At 37.4% G+C, this 21,700-nt stretch overlaps 1 protein-coding gene across 4 annotated transcripts in view; it reads right to left on the minus strand.

Annotated features, from left to right (window-relative positions):
• Positions 1-5,160: 5,160 nt before the first annotated feature.
• The window catches only part of Fpps (Farnesyl pyrophosphate synthase), a 51,334-nt gene continuing 34,794 nt past the window's right edge, over positions 5,161-21,700 (minus strand). For 3 of the 4 annotated variants that reach the window (XM_071660746.1, XM_071660748.1, XM_071660747.1), the window contains exons 7-10: positions 16,078-16,110; positions 7,947-8,018; positions 6,792-6,989; positions 5,161-5,976 (exon numbers count right to left, since the gene is read on the minus strand). In XM_071660746.1, the coding sequence (XP_071516847.1) occupies positions 5,833-5,976; positions 6,792-6,989; positions 7,947-8,018; positions 16,078-16,110 (447 nt within the window). In that variant the 3' untranslated portion in view covers positions 5,161-5,832. The remainder of the gene's footprint in view (positions 5,977-6,791; positions 6,990-7,946; positions 8,019-16,077; positions 16,111-21,700) is intronic. The other variant, XM_071660749.1, reaches the window with a different exon arrangement.

A 21,700-nucleotide genomic window follows, 5' to 3' on the forward strand; every position in this document is an offset into this window, starting at 1 on the left:
GTATTACTGCTTGGAAATGGGCTAGGCTGGGGAGACTTTTTTTTTTTTTTTGCTTTGTCGCTGTCTCCCGCGTTTGCGAGGTAGCGCAAGGAAACAGACGAAAGAAATGGCCCAACCCACCCCCATACACATACACATATATATATATATATTTTTTTTTTTTTTTGCTTTGTCGCTGTCTCCCGCGTTTGCGAGGTAGCGCAAGGAAACAGACGAAAGAAATGGCCCAACCCACCCCCATACACATACACATATATATATATATATATTTTTTTTTTTTTTTCACGTTTAAACCAAGTATTTAAAGGATAAAAATGGCTAAACATGAGTCCGGTGCCCTTATAGTGTTTTCTTATAATTTAAGCATACAAGTTCCATGTTTCTAATACCTCAACTTTAAAGGTTTCATGAAGTTTAAACTAGCCTTTTTGAACAACTAAAATAGTTTTTTTCACGTTTAAACCAAGTATTTAAAGGATAAAAATGGCTAAACATATGAGTCAGTGCCATTAAAGTTATTTTCTTATAATTTAAGCATACAAGTTCCATGTTTCTAATACCTCAACTTTAAAGGTTTCATGAAGTTTAAACTAGCCTTTTTGAACAACTAGAATAGTTTTTTTCACGTTTAAACCAAAAGTTTGAATGATAAAAGCAACTAAACAGGTATGTTACCAACAAATGACAAAGAATTTATGATTACCATTCTAAGCGGAGCAGAGTCTTGCAACAGCAAAAAGTTCTAAAAAAATCAGTTCTCAACTCAAGCATCTTTTGCACATATTGTTTCAGCATACTCTATTAAAAAAATATTTTTATAACAATCAATAATACAATAAAAATACAAATATAATGTCAATTTCTATGGATAAACAGTAGGCCACAAAGAGTCAGTTCTCAAAGAAAAATAAAATGGTTAATATCAATAATCATGAAATGTTAAAAAATAAAATCAATCAGGTAAACTAACCTTATTTGCTGCTGTTGAGATGTTTAAGTGGTGTGTCAGCCAATTGCCAGTTTGTCGAAACTTCTGTCTCCATTTTCTCTGAGATTAGAATTTACTTCTGGTCCTAAACATTGTTGCTTGTGATATAGGCATTCTGACATACCCATAAAACATGCCTTCCAATTTAAATAAGGGCGAAAAAAGCAAACCACACGGATACATCTTCAGAACCAAAACCATTGGCCATAACAGTATGTTCACAATACCGAAAAAACACTCAATGATTTTTTCCCAGTGTTAACTACAGTTATTTATAAAACAAGACATCTACACATACAGAAAAGCATGCCTTCCAGTTGAAATGAAGGTGAGAAAAGGCAAACAGTACAAGTACAACTTTAGTACCAGTACTGATGGCCATGTAAGTACATTTACAGTACCAAAAGGGTCAAGTCTTGTATCAAAAGCAAAGTAACGGCTTAGTATATTAGAAAAAAGTTTCGATAACATCATGAATAACAATTTAATAATGTAAAAAAATAAAACCATACTCAGATCTCCTCAAAACATCATAACGAAGCTACTGAATCATAAGTCTTTGAACTTTGTTTTATGCTTAATATCATGTTTACATTAAACAACACCTGCTATATCAATCGCAGACACCATGCAAATTTCATTACACAAACTACACCACTATAAATATGCTGTTCAAGTGAGAGTGAAATCCTGCAAGAATATAGAGTTTAGTTTCCAAATATAAGTCAGGCCAACTAATTACCAGTAAATCAACACCTGTTTTAAAGGACTGAGTGAACAAGTGAAACAATAATGGTACAGACATGAGATGATATAGTTGCTAAAATATATATCAACCTAAAGTCAACTTGATAAAAAGTATCAGTGATAAGAGGTGCTATTAATGGGCTGAATGAGGGGGTATAAAGCAGTCAGGGGTTTGGGTGTGGACAGGGGAGGTTCTGGTTTTGGTACATTAAAAGTGGATGTGATCAAATGAGGCCATTTTCCATCTGTTCCTGCAGCTACGTTGCAATGCGGGAATCAGCAAATAAGTATTAAAAAAAAAGGCACAAACAGCTTTACCTTATGAAGCCAAATAAAGTGTTTCACAATGTTATCTATTCTGAGTATGTTAATGTATCTCTGCATGTGATGTATCACTAACTTTCCTCAAGATACGTATTGTAATGGAAATAACAAGCATTAATATCTTGACCTGCAATATGGCACCTACTGTTATGCCTGAAGCTTTTCATATGGAGATATGAATTTCTGACATGGGTTATACATAGAAAAAATAATGAATTAATTCCTGGCTATGAAAAGTTAAGAAATTCATTCATAATTTCACAATGAGTCAACAAAGCAACTAGAAATTTCAAACGGAATGTTCCCTTCTTATTCTCATATTTGGCAATGTATGTTCCTAGTGCAAAGTATGATGAAAGAGCTGGAAAATGTGCATCTAATTAATGCATGTATTGTAGTAAACTTTTAAGAATGGAAAATGAACACATAAAATAAAACTACACTTTGTGGGTTTCTCTTTTTGAATATCAATACATTTGTATGACAATACACAACCAAAATGATTACCACAGCACTAAATGATGGGCTCAGCACCAATTCTGAAGCAACATCTATAAACATTTTCATGTTACTTGGTTGAACATCCTATATGATGACCATTAAGCATTCTCTGTGCATGTTTCAACAGCTACACTCAAATGTTTCAAGTCAGCAACAAAGGTTAAAGCTGTGCTCAACTCAAGGAACAAAAAAAATAGAATAATGTAAAGGTGTGAAGAATAAATGAGGACCCCTTCATATTCTTGGACTGCTATAAAACAGCTTGACAAGTCTCACCTTGACACAAGTTTTGGAATGTTAGACTGGGTAAAGTACAATTCACACATATCTGTAGTTTGCCATTAAGGTGGGTGCCATTCACTGCCTTTTCAGATCTTGTCATTCCATTTTCATCCTTCACAAAAGCCTAATTCTCCTATCGTTATGCCAGACAGCTTCACATTAACGAGAAAAAGGATATAATTTCAAAAAACCCAAGAAGGCCAAGATGAAGAGGCCTTACCTTTGTTACGAGTCAATAAATTGGATGACAACTGCTTACTGTCGTTGGCTGTAAAGCACTGGGGACAAGATGCAGACACCATTTAATCTTAAAAATATGAGACTTCTCAATCTATATATATTTCTGATGTCCATTCCCTCTGGAAACTCCCTCAAGAGGGTGACCTCAGCAAAAGTCTCTCCACAACTGGCGAACTCTGGTGCTGCTTCTTAGTTTCTGATGCCTAACCTTTAACAGGCCACTGGCAGAGGGCAACTCTAGCACAGTGTTTCCAGAGGCCCCAAACTAATGTTTCTACCAACTACTTCCACCTAATGTGTCTACTTAGTTATATTCTAACTTACTACTAATGCCCTCACTATGACACACATTGGAGTCCAAAATCCTAGACCAGAAGCAAGGCTCATCTCACACAGGGATACCTTAGAGTTAAACTTAAAGAACCAATGACTCGATCTCAGCTTCAAAGGCTACTCATACTGCTGAGAGTTCAGTAACTCAATGATACACCCTGGGTTTGGTCAAGAGGCCTACTGTAAATTTGCACTCAAAATGCACCTTCAATAAAAGTTGTTTGGGGAAGAGGCTGATGACTAATAGGTTGGAAACCTCAGTAAATTTCTTCATATCATGGTATAATACCCCTGTCTGGTTTGTGCAAGGCTGTTTAAAAGTCTTTGTTGAGGGTTTGTGTGGGAGGCAAGCTTGAGTTAGGAAAACTACCCTGTAGTAACAGGAGTTTTCAGACTTTGGTTCACGTGGTTCACAGAAAGCTAGCAACTGACAACTGGTCATTTCAGAGAATTTGACAATCACTTCATTTCAGTTTGGCCATACTGTTCGACAGATGAGACCGTACGACTGAAAGGCTACTATACCCAAAGCTTGCCCTTAAAAGACAAAGATAAAATACTAAATCAACAGTACTTAACAGTGAAACTACAACTATCTAAACTACATGTAGGATAGAATAAAAGCAAAACATATCAGTGGACAATGATCTGAAACATTCACGAAGAAAATCTGTTACCATCTCACTTCTAAATGACAGTCATTTGCTTAGGTACTGGGAACACTATAAAATATGAAAAAACTACTTAAAAATGGTAGCATCAGACAAAGCAAAAGCAATATGTCTGGTAATGAAATGCCATCTATGTCTACAGGAATTATCAAATACTGTAATTATACATACACAATCGCCATATCCCGTGTTAGCGAGGTGGCGTCAAGAACAGATGACTGAGCCTTGGAAGGGAAAATCCCCACTAGGCCCCCTTCTCTGTTCCTTCTTTTGGAAGTAAAATTTATACATTCCTCAATTCTGAATAAATTTCAAATTTAAGCAAGTTTATGGTATTGGTGCATAGGATACAGAGTAACTTCTTTCAGTGTTTACTTACCAAATATATTAAAATAAAGAAACAGATGTTTGTTATATCTTTCCTCAAATCACAGCTGTCCATCTGGTGTTCACACTGGGGAGTTCAAAATGTATAATTTGACATTAAATTTAATTCTATATAAATGGTAATTGTGTAAAACTATTTCAGATCTACAGTAAGGGCAAAAAAATGTAAGAAGAAAATTTATTCATATCTAAAAATAATTCTTCTAAAATTCTTAAAAATATTTTCATATAAATGGCATCTCATAGTATGGTTCAGTATCACCTAACAATGTGAGATAAAACACGATTTCATGGTATCAAAATGGAATTACCACTACTTACAAAAAAGAAGATAAAGGAACCAATAGTTGCAAAAGGTCAAGGGGAGAGTGCCAATTATCTTTATGAGTATTTCCCGTGAAATTTTGCCAAAAGGTGGGGCAAGCAAATATTGCCGACTGCTGGAAAATATACAGTTATGAAGAATGAGCCATATATTACATGTTGTTAAATGCTATGTGTGAGACAGAGAGACTGTATGTTCATGGACTGAATGTTAACAACCCAAGAATGGATGAGGCAGAAAGAAAAGATAGCTACCTGGGCTAAAGAAGTTATGCTTCACAGCCACTGAATTGCCAGATCACTGTGCAGTTTTCAATAAACCTTATGTACATAGGGCACTCTTTTTTGCAAAAAACACAAAAGTAGGATTTTCACAACCTTTATTTCATATATATATGCACAGTACCTACATATCTGTGTACACCTAACAAGTGTGTGTGAAAACTTGAATAGAATGTATATCTTCCACAGTCACGTCCTTGGCTGGTAAATAAATACTAGGTGGGTAAACAACAGACATATCACTGCCAACACTAGATACGAGTTCTGTAATGTATTGAATCTCTGTACATGAAAAATGTTATGTTAAAGAAAACTATGAGCATAGCATGAAAACTTAAACAACAGACATATCACTGCCAACACTAGATACAAGTTCTGTAATGTATTGAATCTCTGTACATGAAAAATGTTATGTTAAAGAAAACTATGAGCATAGCATGAAAACGTAAAAAACTAGACATGTAACCTGTGTCTAACAAATGTCAAAAGAAAGTGAATTTTTCTTAAATGAAATCAACTGTTGCATACCACACCACAATGTGAACTGATAATTCTTAATGTCACATAAATACTTAAAAAAAATCATTTTGATTATTTTGCAGCATAAGGAAATCCATTACCAAACCTTATAAACAAAACTGAATCAACATCTTTTCAATCTTCCGCATAACATTTATGGCTATAATCTCCTAGACACGAACTTATTTCATTATTGGTAAATTTCTATATATACAGCTGTTGGCTGTGAGTGTTCTACCTGGATCTTTTGTGAATCTTGTCAAGGAAAGTGAAGAAAACATTGTGATTTAAGCCTCGAGATATTTGTTGGATGTGAATGCGTATCATGGAGGATGTAGAGTCTTCATATGCACGATATGTTGCTGGAAGACCCAACTCCTGCGAAAGACCGATCTGTTAGTAAGGTCTTATACATTAGAGAAGCAAAGTGCATTCAATTTATCACTGCAACCTGCACCAGAGCTGTACTATGTACCAAACTTTAAAAGCAACATTTTTTGATATTCTTAAGAATATCAAAGTGGAGTCCATCTCTTTTATCTTATTCCCAACTGCTTCTCCTGCCCTAATAAAGCAGCCTTTTCAGTACTCAAAAAAGCTTTAAAACAAGCCCAATGAAAGACTAAGGAAGGACTCCGGGAAGACCTGGGTAGAAACCTGGGAGGACTTATTGATGAAATGGGAAAGATGTGATGTGGACCTGGGAAGACTTGAGAAGACCAAGGGGAAAATCTGGGGTGGACCTGAAGAAGACTTCACGAAGACAGAAGCAGGACCTTTGGAAGAGCTAAGAAAGATTTTTTTGTGCATCTTTATAGCCAAACCATGGCATGCATAGCCCACCAAATTCTGGGTTTAGGTACTTTAGAATCTGAGTAAAGTTTCAAGCCTGGATGGTGGTCCTTAAGGCCATTTTGAAGCCACCAAACGTAACAATTTTTTCCCAGACAACACTGGGTACCCTTCTAGTATTTGACAGAACAAAGAGATACTTAACACATACTGAAAAACATATGACATGACTAAACCTGAATACATGATCCACTTAGAATCAAAATCATTATCTACCTAAGAGATCAAATGCACAATATACACAACCAAAGAAGTATATAAGAATATTCTGTTTCTCTTTCAAGGAGTAGCATTCTCGTTTGAGTAAAGATATAAGTCAAAATTTCAATACAGGTACTTACCCTGTATAATGCCTTTACTTTGTCCACACTCTCCTGTTCTAGTCTACCATAGTGTTCTTCCATGAGATGGCGTTGAGAGGGAGAGGCCCGTTGTAAAGCTACCACTGATAACCATGTGCACTTGCCTGCACCAATGTCAGTTCCAACTTTGCCAGTAACAGATGAATCACCAAAGCAATCTAGGTAATCATCCTGAACCTATAAAATTATACATTCAAGATATTATGGAAAAAAGTAAATGAACTATGTCTCCTTCCACAAAATCACACAACATCATGTTCACTAATCCCTCAATAAACCTAAATTCACTTCAAAGGCCTCTGACTGATCCTTACAGGTAAGGTTACACAGTCTGTATTTACTAAATGTTTAACTATACTCTTAAAGGTCAAGTCAAAATACTATACCGTTACAGGTCAAGTAACATGACTACACTCTTACAGGTCAAGCCAAAGGCCAACATCAAAACATTCTTACTTCATTATCCTTATCTTCACTACACCTTAGATACCATTGGCCTTCGACCTGACACTTACAAGCCAGGCCATATGTTATATTCATACACTCTCATCTTCATTACGGAGGTTTACTTGCCTATTTACATAGTATCATCCCTTTACTAAGGGATGGCCCACATGACACATCCTCTGTTAAACATAATCTTAGCAGACCACTTCCTTCATCTCGGAACATCTTTCACACAAGGATACTCCATACAGTCATTGTTCCTCTATATCTATTTTTCAGCAGTCTACTACTACTGGTATTCTGTCCACAAGCATACAATCTCTCTGTCATATAAAACACCTGACAACATTTAACTCATGCAGCTCATTCTTCGTAACTCTAGATTTTCCTGCTGTGAGCACTATGTGCTATCCCTGCCTTTTGGCAAAATGGTTGAAGCATTAGATAGAAGTAGTAGGTATGAACATTTGATAGGAGCCTCTGTAAACACTCTGCTAGACTTGCCCTCTGCCAGTGTCATGTTAAGGGTGAGGCATTAAAGGCTAAGAAGTGGCAATAAAGTTCACTATTAATTGAGACTCGTTGTGGCCACCTCTTTGAGGGAACAGGTATCAGAGATATGGATAGATTAATTGATGGATAAATCACTAAAAACTAAAAGTGAGTCAAGAAAATCTCATAACTAACCTGATAGAACTGTCCCATCTCCACCAAAATGGTGCGTGCCTGACGATGTAACTCTCTGTCCGTAATACCAGCCTGGGACAGAGTTGATCAATAACATATTATCATTCAGACAATTTCACACAAGAGTTTCTGACATCATAAATATAAGCATAGTACTACATATCTTTCTATTATATTCTCAAAAGTAATTCTTGAACTCTAAATTCCAGCTAAAAGAAAGAGCTTAACATGCTCTTATATTAAGATGGCAAACTAAAATAGTAGTAGTAGTAATAATACTAATACTAATAATAATACTAATAACAATAATAATAATAATGATAATAATAATAATAATAATTTTTTCATACTTGATCACCATTTCCCACGTTAGTGCCAGGAAACAGCAGAAGAAAGACACATCCACACACACACATACATATATATATTTTTTTTTTTTTTTTTTTTTTTTAATTTTCCAAAAGAAGGAACAGAGAAGGGGGCCAGGTGAGGATATTCCCTCAAAGGCCCAGTCCTTTGTTCTTAACGCTACCTCGCTATCGCGGGAAATGGCGAATAGTATGAAAAAAAAAAAAAAAAAAAAAATATATATATATATATATATATATATATATATATATATATATATATATATTCACATACACATTCATATACATACATTAATACATATAAAAACACATACATATATACACATGTACATATTCATACTTGCTCGCCTTAATCCATTCCTGATGCCACCCCACCAAGTGAGATAGCACCACATAAGACAAAGAAAGGCCAAATCTGCTTACATTCATTCTCTAAATGTCATGTATTATGCACCAAAACCACAGCTCCCTATCCACATCCAGGCCCCACAGACCTGTTCAACGTTTGATGATAATAATACGTGTAATAATAATCATAATGATTGGTAATGGATGGGGTGGTGAGGGAGGTGAATGCAAGGGTCTTGGAGAGAGTAGCTAGTATGCATTCTACTGGGCCTGGGAGGTGAAGTCAGTTGTTGTTTCCAGATGATACCGTACTGGTGGTACACTCAAGTGAGAAAATGTGATAGACAGAGAGATTGAATGTTTGTGGATTGAATGCCAGCTTCTTATGAGGGGATTAGGCAGAAAGAAAAGACAGCTTTCTGGGTAAAAGGAATCACACTAGACAGCCAAATAAGTGTTGAATCACTGTGTAACTGTCAATAAATCTAAAGCACTTGAGAAAGTGCATGAAAGGAGGAAGTTGATAGCAAAGAAGCATAAAAGAAAGGTTATCAAGTTCAGCTGTGAAAAGAGGCAGGTAATTTGGAGTATGAGTTTGAATAGAGAGAATTTGGGGAAAGTAAAGTGTTCTAAATATCTAGAAGTGGATATGGCAGCAAATGAAGCCATGGGAGCTAAAGTGTGCCTAAGGGTGGATGAGCGGCAAAGATCATGGGCACAAGGAGGAATGTGTGGAAAGAGAGTTCGTTGTTTTTAAGGGTAAAGATGGGTGTAGTAGTCCTCTCAGTGCTGTAAGGATGCAAGGCAAGGGCCTCAGACAAAAACATAAGAGATAGGGTAAATGTGTTGGAAATGGAATGTTTGAGGATAGTAAATGGTGTAAGGAAGAGTGACCAAATACAAAATGATAAGGCATGATAGAGGTGCAGTAATATGTACGAAAGAGCTGAAGAAGTGTGCTGAATCTGTCCCTTGTGGAAAGAACAAGTGAAGAGAGGATGCCAGAAGGTACACAAGTCAGAAGTGGAAGAAACAAAGAAAAGGGAAAAGCCAAACAGGTGGAAGTATAGAGTGAAAGATGCTTTGAAGAGTTATAGCTTGATATTGCAGGAGGGTGCGAGGCATGCATGGGATAGAACAAATTGGAGTGATATGGTTTACAGGGGATGATGTGCTACCAATGAGCTGAACCATGGCATATGAAGTGGTCAGAAGAAACCATGGACAGGCCTGTGGAACCTGACTGTGGATAGAGGCTCTGGTTTTGGTTCATTATAAATGACAGTTAAAGAGTGGATGTAAGCAAATGAGGCCATTCCTTCATCTGTTTCTGGTACTAATTTCCTATTGCAGGTAATGGAAAACATGCATATCAGGAAAGAAACAAAATGCCTAGAGATATGGGAGAAAGAATACTACCTACTTACCTCATCTGTGTCATAAAAGGCAATGAAGGACAAATATCTGTTTTGAAGCTAACTCATTATGATTGGAAATAGCAAACATTTATAAAAGAAAAATAAAAAACAATAGCAACAGAGGTAACAATGTAGCAAGGTAGCAACAGGATCAGATGAAGAATGACATCCTTTGCTCACATTCACTCGCTAACTGTTGTGGATAATGCACCTAAACATGATCCCCCTATCCACAGCCAAGCCTAACAGACCCTTCGAAGGTTTCTCCTGATCACTTCACATTCCCTAGTTCAGCCTAATGAGAGCCTATTGTCCACTGTTATACCACACAGCTCTAGTTTGCTCTATCCTAACATACCTCTCATCCTCCTGCATGTTCAAGGTAAACCTAGCCAAAACAATAATCCTATCATCAAGAATAACAACACTTCATATACTTACATCGCAGCATCCCAGCCCGCTGTCAACAAACTAAGTAGCTGCAAAGCAGCTCAACGTACAGCAGGACGTATGGACGTATGGCAAGGATATAACAGATGGGAGAAGACTCCTGCATGTTACTCAATGTGCCAAAGACCTTTGCTCCCTCATTCACCCTACACCTCAATCAATCAATGTTGTATCCACTCATAAGCATCTAAAATACATCACTTCCTCCTAGTTCTCTCCATTTAAACTTACAGACCAAATATCCTCTCTCTTTTCACTGCTTAACCTAATTATGTTGCCTTCAATCATATTTACCGTGTTTTCAACTTTCTCCTTTAACACACTCTCCCAAACTCCAAAACCAGCTTTTGCCATTTCTCCCTAAAATTTCATACCAGCACTGTATCATTAGCAAACAATTGATTCACCTCCCATGGTCCCCCCCCCACTCCTAGCAAACTGCATATCTGCCCCTCTCTCAAAGACACTTCCATTCAACCCCTCATCATGTCCACTCCTTTGCTATCATGTATAATCATGCATCCAAACCACAGCCCCTACACACAACCAAGCCCCAGATGCCTTTCTGCAGTTTCCTGTGACAGCTTCATATCCTACAGTTCAGCCAAATGACAGTGCATTGCCCCCTTTATACGACATCACTTCAGTTCACTCTATCAGTTGCATACATCAAACAATCCTGTATGTTAAGGCCTTAAATTCTCAAAGTATCTTTCACTCCTTCCTTACACCACTTTCTCAGTCTCTCCTATTTCCTTTCCTCCCGCTTCTGACATGCATATCCTCTTTGTCATCCTTTCCCTAAGTCCAAACAATTTCAGCATATCATCCTCATACATACTCTTCTCACTACCACACCTCTCTCTCTCAACCTATCATTTCTCAATGGACCAACCCCTGTCACATCATGTAATGTCCTCAAACATTTCATTTCCTATCCATTCATCATCTGTGCTTTGTTATCTATGAACCATACCTGGCATCCATACAATACCACTATAACTACTATATCATCAAATATATTCATTTTCTTTTCTTCTTTCACAAGTGTTTGCAATTTCCAGCTTGAGCTAGGCAGCATTAGTAATGGATGATAGAGCCTTTGGGGGAAAAAAAAAAATCCTTGCTTACCTCCTTTTGTTCCTTCTCATGGAAAATAATAAGGATTGGGAGGATTTCAAGACTCCAACTCCCACTCTCTTAGCTGCTTTCTGTGACAAGCAAAAGATACGTAGGAAGTATTTCTTTCTCCCCAGTGGATGCCACTGGAATGAAAAGCTGCATGATCATACTGTACTCCTCTTCATCCATCGATGAAGATACAATGTTGCTCAAGGTAACTTTTCATTCGCAGTGTACACATAAGCAGCAATATTGGAAGAAGACGAATACAAACTACATTCACATGCACAGAAGTAATAAAGTATGTGGTGTGTCATATCTCCTCTGACTATTTTACATGTAACTGAAGGCAGCAGTACATACAAAAATCACTTAAATTTTGTTCAATGAAAAATAATAAGATGATTGAAACACTGACTAATGGAGGAAGAATTACATAAAACAGAAAAGTCCTTTTTGATTATACATAAATCTGCAAATAAAATCTCCAAGAATATATACTGATACCTGAAAGTTATTTGAAAGTCGATCATGGCATATAAGTATCCCTTGCGGCTGAAGAGGACAATTACTACCAATGTAGTCTGCAACTCACAAAAGGATGGAAATCCTCCCTTCCTGTATCATTACTTTTTAAAAGTATGGAGAGAAGAGAAGCTAAGCAAGGATTTTCCCTCTAAGACTCAGTGATTTTTTCATGACAGTATCTTCCTAAAGCAGGAATAGGCTAACAAATATGAAAAAAAGAACAATAAATGGGTCCATCCACTCTCATGAACACAACTGAAGGGCACACAAAACTGCACTACATTACTCAACACATGTTCGGAACATCACTAACAAACAAGGAACGTACCTAGCAATTAGAATGAAATTTCCAAAATTAGATAGGAGAAAAGTGAAACAGTTATGTGAAATAAGCAAATAAATGATTTGAACAAAGAAGCAATGAATATCTTATTATGAAAATGGAAAAATTTCATCACCCAATCTCCTTCACAAAATTTCATGCAGATTTTCTCAATAACAGTACATGCATATTCAGGTCAACGCCCATTTGAAAAAAATACAATTATTCAAAAGCAGGTTGAGATGAGAAATGGTTAGATATGTGAACCATTTCATTTCAGTTAGTGTCAGCATTAGAACTAATTCTAAAACTATTATGCAGAATGGAAAAAGATGTGCATTAATAGTGAAAAATCAGTGTATTATTACAGGTATAACAGCAAGCCACTGTCATCTGCATCTTAAAGTTTTTGTGCAGAAATTACATAAAATCATAATGTGTTCTTTACTTATGATATGAAAATCACAAACTCAAGAAATGTGGAGTATCTAACAAAGTTTAAAAAGCAAAAAGTTTGCTATATCTAGATCAAAGTATAATACAGTACTGGTACTAGTGCTATACATGCTGCTACAATATTAGGGTGTAGTAGCAGCAGTATTTACTGTGCTTTAAATGCTCCATAATACACAGAAAAATTTTAATCTACACAAAAATCTTAAGTGATATAGAGTAAAAATCATATAAGGAAATCTCTCTTAACTATAATAATAAAATATTACAAGCCCACATAATGTAATATAAACATAAATACAAAAACAAGCTCTGAATATTTACAGCTCTTTCTGTCTTGAAGATGAGGACCTTTCCCAGGGGTATCCTTAGTTCCACCTCTGGGGAACCATTGGATTGAACTTTGTACTAAAAACATGCTAAAATTTTGGTGCTTCTGTTAAAAGCACACCAGCTCCTCACCATCACCATTTTGGAGTCCCCGTAACTAACTGAATAACAGGCACATGAAATGAGACTTGTGTTGTAATTCCAGATACCACGGAAAAAAGAGCAGACAGAAGGATGGCCCTTTAGGGCAGACCATCCTCTCAGAGGCAAGAAAAGAGATTACTCATTGTTCAATGCTTGTTTTCAGTGGGTAAAAGTTTGGTCTTCTTCAAAAATGGCCCATTTGAGATGACTAGCAAGTGGAGGATAATGTTGGCCACTTTTCTGGAGTTCACCTTATTATCATAAAAGAAGAAATAATTCCTCCATCTTAGAATCACCTGCACTTTCAAGAGTTGATATGAGCAACAGTAACAAGAGCCAGGTAGACAAGGTAGAAATGATGGATCATCATCCAGATACAGGAGAATCAATAAAGTCTTATCATAAGCTGTTCTTTCTGCCTTAAGCAACTGTCCACTTTAACATGCTAAAAGTACTAAAGAGGAGGTACCAAACCCCATAAAACTTAGAGCACTTGTAAAACAACAACTCAAATAATATGTCTATTCAAAGTTACGTCTTCCATGGTCTAAATGCAAAGATATATTAAAAAATATGAGGTTAACCCTTAAAGTGCGGGCCAGGATAAAACAAAAAGTGCCCTTACAAAATTAGCAGATATCCATAAGTAAAAAAATTAAACACATTCACACCATTAGCCTTACAGAATTTTGCATCCATCTTAAACCACACATAAAGGATAAGGCATTTTCCATCATTAAATTGATCATACCCCAACTCAGTCTTACACTCAAACCCTCCAAATGCACACCCAATAGAAACCACACTCCCTAGACACTCTCCTACTTACGCTCTGCACATCACCCATTGCTACAACACTATATCCCAAGACCCTTCATGTCCATTATATGATTACTATAAAGAAGACAATGAAAATCTACAACTCAATTACCTTGCACTTTCTGCACAAAGACGCACACACATCACAACACTATCACCTACTATCCCGTCCCGTGGATGTGACCAGCTTTGTGGGGCAGGAATGTAAGGTGAGGTTTGGTGTGGAAGGGAAGCTATTAGAAAGCTTGAGAAGTTTTCATCAAGAGTGTGAGGAATATGTGCGAGTAGGAAGAGAGGAGAATAAGTGGTTCTAAGAATGAAGGTTGGTCTGCAACAAGGATATGTCATGTCATCATTACTGATCATTTTGCTTATCGGTGGGGTAGTAAGAGAAGTACAGGCAGAGTTGAGTGCATTTGCAGACTGAAGGGGATGAGGTGGTTTGGGAAGTGAGTCAGCTGTTGTCTGTTGATGACACAGCAATGGTGGCAGATTTCAGTGAGAAACTGCAGAAGTTGGTGTCAAAGTTTGGGTGTGTGGAACAAGGAAGCTGAAAGTACATGAATAAATGCAAGGATATTAGGTTTAGCTGGGAAGAGGGACAGGTTAGTTGGGATGTGTGCCAAAATGCTTTGGACATATGAAGAGAATGACTGAGGTGAGGGTGACAAAAAGATTGTGTCAGAAGTGGAAAGAAAAAGGAGAAGGAGACTGAACTGGAGATCAAAGGATGAAATGAAAAAGATTTTGAGTGCTTGGGGCCTGAACATACAGGAGGGTGAGAGTTATGTACAAAATAAAGTGAGCCATAGTGATGTGGTGTAAAGGAAGCAACATGCTATTAGAGGACTAAACTAGGGCATATGAAGCAGCTTGGGGAAACCACAGAAAGATTTGTGTGATCTAGATGTAGATAGGGGGCTGTGGTTTCCGTGCATTACACATGAAAGCTAGAGAATGGATGGAGAGAAAGGCCTTTCTTCATTTGTTCCTGGACTACCTCACTGGGGCAGAAAATGGCAAATAAGTATGAAAGAGAAAAGATATATATATATATATATACATATAAGGACAAGGAGGATGACTCACAATACTCATCCACTAAACCATGACATTCTCCATTACAAATGACACTACAAAGCAGGTCACAAACAATGACAGCACCTACAAACAGAATCCTTATGAATTAAACATTACAAACTACACTATAACACCTCCATACCTCCTGCCCAATTTGTCCCTCCTGAAAAAACCCCTCACTAAAAAACCTGACAAGGATACCCCAACTAGTCTCTGGAGATTTTAGTGCCCATCATACTACTTAGCTCAGCACTAAACCCAAGATCCCTGAGGTGAACTACTTATAGACAAACTGCAACCTCTCAATATCCTCAATCTAAGCAACCAGCCAACTAGACCCCAAACCCATCACCTCCAGCGGCCTACCTCATCACACATCAACATCTGCTCAAATATCCAATGCACTTGGCCCCTTCTCCCATTCTAACTTTCAGAAATCTAAAGAAATGGAGGGTGAGGTTTCTGGTCCCCCGCTCCCTCCCATTTTAGTCATCTCTTACAATACACAGGGAAAATATAATAATAATATACATAATGCTTATACGATATCACATTAAGAATTCAAATATATCTTATCTTTTGAAATATTATGTACAGCAACACATGTATAGCATTCTTTAAAAATAAAAAGCAAAGCAAAGTAGAGTGCTGCAATCCACAGAGGGATAAAGGGGTGCTCTACAGTGTTAGTGAAGGAAGTTTCAAACGTCAGTAACTCCAAGGGGCATCCCTTGTTTTGTTCAGCTTACCACTCTCACGTTATCTGTATTTCTTATCCCCGCCTGTAATTAAACAAAATAAATGTTCACCTCATGGTTTCTATGCTTCACTGCTACACTTTATATAATGATTCAAAAATATGTTTGTGAGTATTCTTTAAAATATACAATTGGTTAATACACTATAAACTAGTCAAAAAATAGGAATACAAAAATTCAAATAACCATAATTATCATATATGGGCTCAAACACTACCCAACTGAAATAATCATTTATCTTGAGTTAAGGCTAAAAATGCAATATAAAGTTACTACATAAAATGAATAAATCAATAACAATTCTTAATAATAAACTTTGTTGAACCCTTAAGTGGCTAGTTCATACTAAATGTTACTATAAATAACTTACTAGTCATTCATCATACATTTTTCTTTGGTTCTTTAATAATAATCAAAATACTACATTAAGTAACTCTGGCAGTCCAACAAATTTTTGGCCAAAACGTAAGTTCTAAAGAATGAAAAACCATTTTCTACCAACAACAGAGCCCTGTGAGAGCAGCACTTGCTCACAGAGGGTAATGCACTACTTTTCCTTCTAAAATTCGCTGAACCCAAGAGAATTGATCTTCACTCATAATAATCATAAACTGTGTGAAATCAAATGACGCTTGTTTAAATAGGCGATATAACCAAAAGGTAATCTGCCCAGGGAGCTTCCAATCTGGAATAATCTGACTACCTATATCTGATGCCTGTTCCCTTTGGGAACTCCCTCAAGGAGATGGCAATCACAAAAAAAAAAAAAAAGCTTCCATAACCGTTGAACTCCAGCACTGCTTCTTAGCCTTCAGTGCCCCACCCTTAACAGGCCACTGGCAGAGGGCAACTCTAACGCAGTGTTTTCAGAGGTTTGTCCATAAATTTCTTACCAACTACTTTTACCTAATGTGTCTACCTAATATTCCTGCCAAAGAATACAACCTACTGCTTCCGCCTAAAGCTCCAGTCTAACATTCCTAACTCATAATTCTATCTATTCCTCTACCATTTTGCTGAAAGGTAGGGCTAGCGCAAAGAGCTCACTGCAGCATAACCTAGAGTTGCAAAGAATGAGTTGTGTGAGTTGTGTTGTCAAGTGTTATTTGTGACAAGGAGAGACTGTATGTTTGTAAACAGTATACCAGCAGTCCACAACTGGATGAGGCAGAAAGAAAAGATATCTACCTGGGTCAAAGAAGTGCAACTTGACAATCACTACGCAGCCATCACTAACCCTCCCAACACCCAGGCTGGCAGTACTGGCAATTTATCTCCCTGGTTGATGGCTGCCTACCACCTATTTTAAGGAGGAAGCTTCATTCTGGAACACACATTTACAACTAAGGCACTTTCCAAGGCAATCAATGATTAGGGAGGTATACTACCCGTACTGCCCACCTGGGTATTGGGAGGGTTAGTGACATCGGTGTAATGAGCAAGCACTTTAGTGGTTGTTAAACTGCCTTCCTCTGACCCAAGTAGCTGTCTTTTCTTTCTACCTTACTAACATGTGGACTACTGGCATTCTGTAAACAAACATACAATCTCTCATTGTTGTATGTAACACCTGACAATGCCTAACTCACAAAGCTCATTCTTCATAACTCTAGATTCTCCAGTAATGAGCTCTATGAGCTAGCCCTGACTTGAGGCAAAATGGTAGGAGCAAAAGACAGAAGTAGTAGGTAGGGATATTTTGGAAGAAGCATTAGGTAGAAACTTTAGGTACAAGTTGTAATAAGAGAATTAGATAGTAGCAGTCATTAGGATCATTAAGTAGGAGCCTCTACAAACACTACACTAGAGTTGCCTTCTGCCGGTGGCCTGTTAAAGGTGAGAGCCTAGAGCCTAAGAAGTCAGCAGTGGAATTCCTTAGTCATGGAGACTCTTGTTGCTGTGGTCACATCTTTGAGGGAGTTCCAATGGAACAGGCATCAGAGATATAGATAGATAAGACAGATGAATTTGCTATAAGTAACCAATCTTTAAAGAACCCAAAACTACCACTTACTGATGTTAATCTGGTTAATCAAGATGAACTCATCCTGGTATCAAACTCTGGCACCATGCACGACCTGAACAACAGAATTTCAGGGAAAAAAAATACCCATTTGTCAACAATACAATACTATATACTTCAGATTACAAGTACCTGTAATGTTTTGCCCCAGCATAGAAAATGAAGTGGGAAAATGAAAGTTGATAATGTTCTCACCAACATGGGTTTTATTTCATAATAGAGGACAGCATGAATGCAATCCCTCAAATCTGCAGTGTTATGGTTGAAACATTAGGCAGAAACATTAAGTAGTAGTTGGTAAGAAAATGACGTAGTAGTCTTTGGAAACACTCCAACCTCTGCCTGTGGCCTCTTAAGAGTGAATTACTAAAGGATAAAAAGTTGCAATGAGTTCACCAGTTATGGAGGATCTTTTGTCATGGCCACCCCTCTCAGGGAATTGGTATGGCCAACCAAAACAAGACTTATTGCCATTATACTGTGACCAGTATGATGCTGACAGCCATCAGCAATATCTCCAACCATGGAATTACTTTAAAAAAAATGAACAACAAAGTAATTACGATTCACGTATTACAAACCACAAGTAAACGGAAGAGCATGAACCATGGTGGAGACAACTCGTCAGGTCATCTATCAGCCGAAAAAGGTTGACATACTGTGCTCTACCATGTAACCTCTATACTGTAACATCATGGGCCTGGGCAGGTAAACATTTGGTTAATTAGTCCCTGTGGATGAGCATTTGCTGAACTCATACATCCAGTTAAAAGTGGTGAATTCCCATGGGTGGTGAATCATGTTCTACAACCCCTATGAGCAAGTGCTCTCTTACATGATCATGATCTCAGTACATAAGAGAGAAAAATTCTTTATAATCAACAGGAATGTACCTTAACATAATCCTATATATATCCTTATAAATGATACAATCATGAGCAATGTTCTCATCTCATCTTGACAGCAAACTGGCAACTCCTTTATGGGACCATATATTACTTACATTCACCGATTTTCCCAATAATTCAATTACAGTTCCTCACATTTTGTTGACCCCCTACAGACTTAATTTACCCCACTCTGTAAACATTCACATTCTATGTGATCTGTGTTTACAGGCGAATAAATAGTACATTACATTTATCAGCTAAGAGAAATGCACGCCTCTAAGTTTTGACTAATGTACTCATCAATCTCAGGAACTGATGTTTAATGTTATCATCACAGAATGTTATAAAAGAGACTAAACTGAATGAAACTGTGAATTCTTATTTGTCTGTACAGAAATAGTGTACAAACTAGTCAGACCTCTTTTGCAAGTATTTCTTACAAAATTGAAAACAGAGAACATATAATACACATAAACAACTGAGATAAATGTATGTGACTAATATATCATTCAGATAAATCATAAAGTAACATAAAACAAAAAAACTGTGTTAAGCAAACTTGTTTTAAATTTTATTTAATCATATTTCCTGGCTCTTCCCTACGGACATTCTCAATGTATCTGACCCTTCTCCCAGGTTCTCTAATACGTCACGTGTTCTCAACCTCTACTCCACTCCACCCTACCCAAGAATGCAATTTTTGTAAAGTCCTTAGGCACAAGGGAGCCAGTGCAAAACCTTAAAACAATGCTGTCACTATACATTAAAAAAAATTCGAGTGAGACCCATATCTCTCTCAAAGCATATTTACAGTCAATTTATCTTATTTTCCATTCCTCTCATTTCTTCCTCCATATATCTCATGTGCATGCACTTCTTGGTGTTAAATGTTTCATTAATATTTCTTCTTGCATATATACATTACCACAATACAATCTTTCTAACCTTTCAGCTATTCACACATTAATTCAATAACTTTAAACGTTCTCCTTCCTCTCTCCATCAGTTCAGTATCAAAATACTTCAGCTCGTATTATTCATCCTGGTTACTGAGAAATCCTTAAAGAAAGATACTCTCCTTAACACTAGAGCCACCAATTACTGACTGCTTTTCCTTCCTCTTTGTCTTTTGTCTATTGATGCAATCAAACTTTTCTGCTGAATAAGGATTTAGTTGCTCTGTATTTCCTTTCAATCCAACCTGTTCCCAATATCCAACTGGATTGTCAAAAACAAATGTTTTTCAAAAACAATCAAATCTTTGGGACACAATTCCTACTTTTCAGCCTTTGGTATCACATACTATTTCAGCAGTAAAAGCAAATTTTTCACATCAAATGTATTTTCAGATATTCTCTATCAAGCTGAGGGTTGCGCAGGTGACTTCACCCTCATTAATAAATTTTGCATTCAAAAATGTACTCATCATTAAAGCCTGCATAGCATGTCCATGCCTGGATACTCTAGCAAGTCAAATGATTTTTTAATTCTATTAATTCAAAGACAGTTCAAACATTACCCTATATAGAGTAATACCTGAAAATATGATCTAAATCCAGACATATACACAGATATATACACAGACATATACATATATACACATGTACATAATTCATACCGTCTGCCTTTATTCATTCCCATCGCCACCCTGCCACACATGAAATAACAACCCCCTCCCCCCTCATGTGTACGAAGTAGCGCTAGGAAGACAACAAAGGACACATTTGTTCACACTCAGTCTCTAGCTGTCATGTAACAATGCACCAAAACCACAGCTCCCTTTCCACATCCAGGCCCCACAGAACTTTCCATGGTTTACCCCAGACACTTCACATGCCCTGGTTCAATCCACTGACAGCACGTCGACCCCAGTATACGACATCGTTCCAATTCACTCTATTCCTTGCACGCCTTTCACCCTCCTGCATATTCAGGCCCCGATCACACAAAATCTTTTTCACTCCATCGTTCCACCTACAATTAAGTCTCCCACTTCTCCTCGTTCCCTCCACCTCCGACACATATATCCTCTTGTTCAATCTTTCCTCACTCATTCTCTCCATGTGACCAAACCATTTCAAAACACCCTCTTCTGCTTTCTCAACCACACTCTTTTTATTTCCACACATCTCTCTTACCCTTACATTACTTACTCGATCAAACCACCTCACACCACACATTGTCCTCAAACATCTCATTTCCAGCACATCCATCCTCATGCGCACAACTCTACCCATAGCCCACGCCTCGCAACCATACAACATTGTTGGAACCACTATTCCTTCAAACATACCCATTTTTGCTTTCCGAGATAATGTTCTCGACTTCCACACAAAAATCCTACCAAAGTCAGGTACCTAATTCATTGACAAGCCTCAAGGGCAAGATCAATAGCTGGGTGAATTAAGGGCCAGCTGCTGCAGCCAGTATTCAAACTCATGCAAACTCGACCCCAAGCAGTACTTACACGCAGCACCACAGCCCTCCATTATCACCTTTGCTCTCCATGTGGGTGTACTGTCTCAGGCTGGTAGTTGCTAACTGGCACACTAACTGAGAGGTATATTAGACCTTCTATTGGTGGTATCTTATTGCTTTTCAGAATGTTTCAGATTGGCCTGTGTCAAGAAGCCACTTAAGGATAATGTATACTTGAAGAGATAGCATTTCATACTTTTTAAGTTGGTCTATGCCACCCAAT

The sequence above is a fragment of the Panulirus ornatus genome, chromosome 72 (genome assembly GCF_036320965.1).
Source record: "Panulirus ornatus isolate Po-2019 chromosome 72, ASM3632096v1, whole genome shotgun sequence".
Taxonomy (NCBI): Eukaryota; Metazoa; Arthropoda; class Malacostraca; order Decapoda; family Palinuridae; genus Panulirus; species Panulirus ornatus.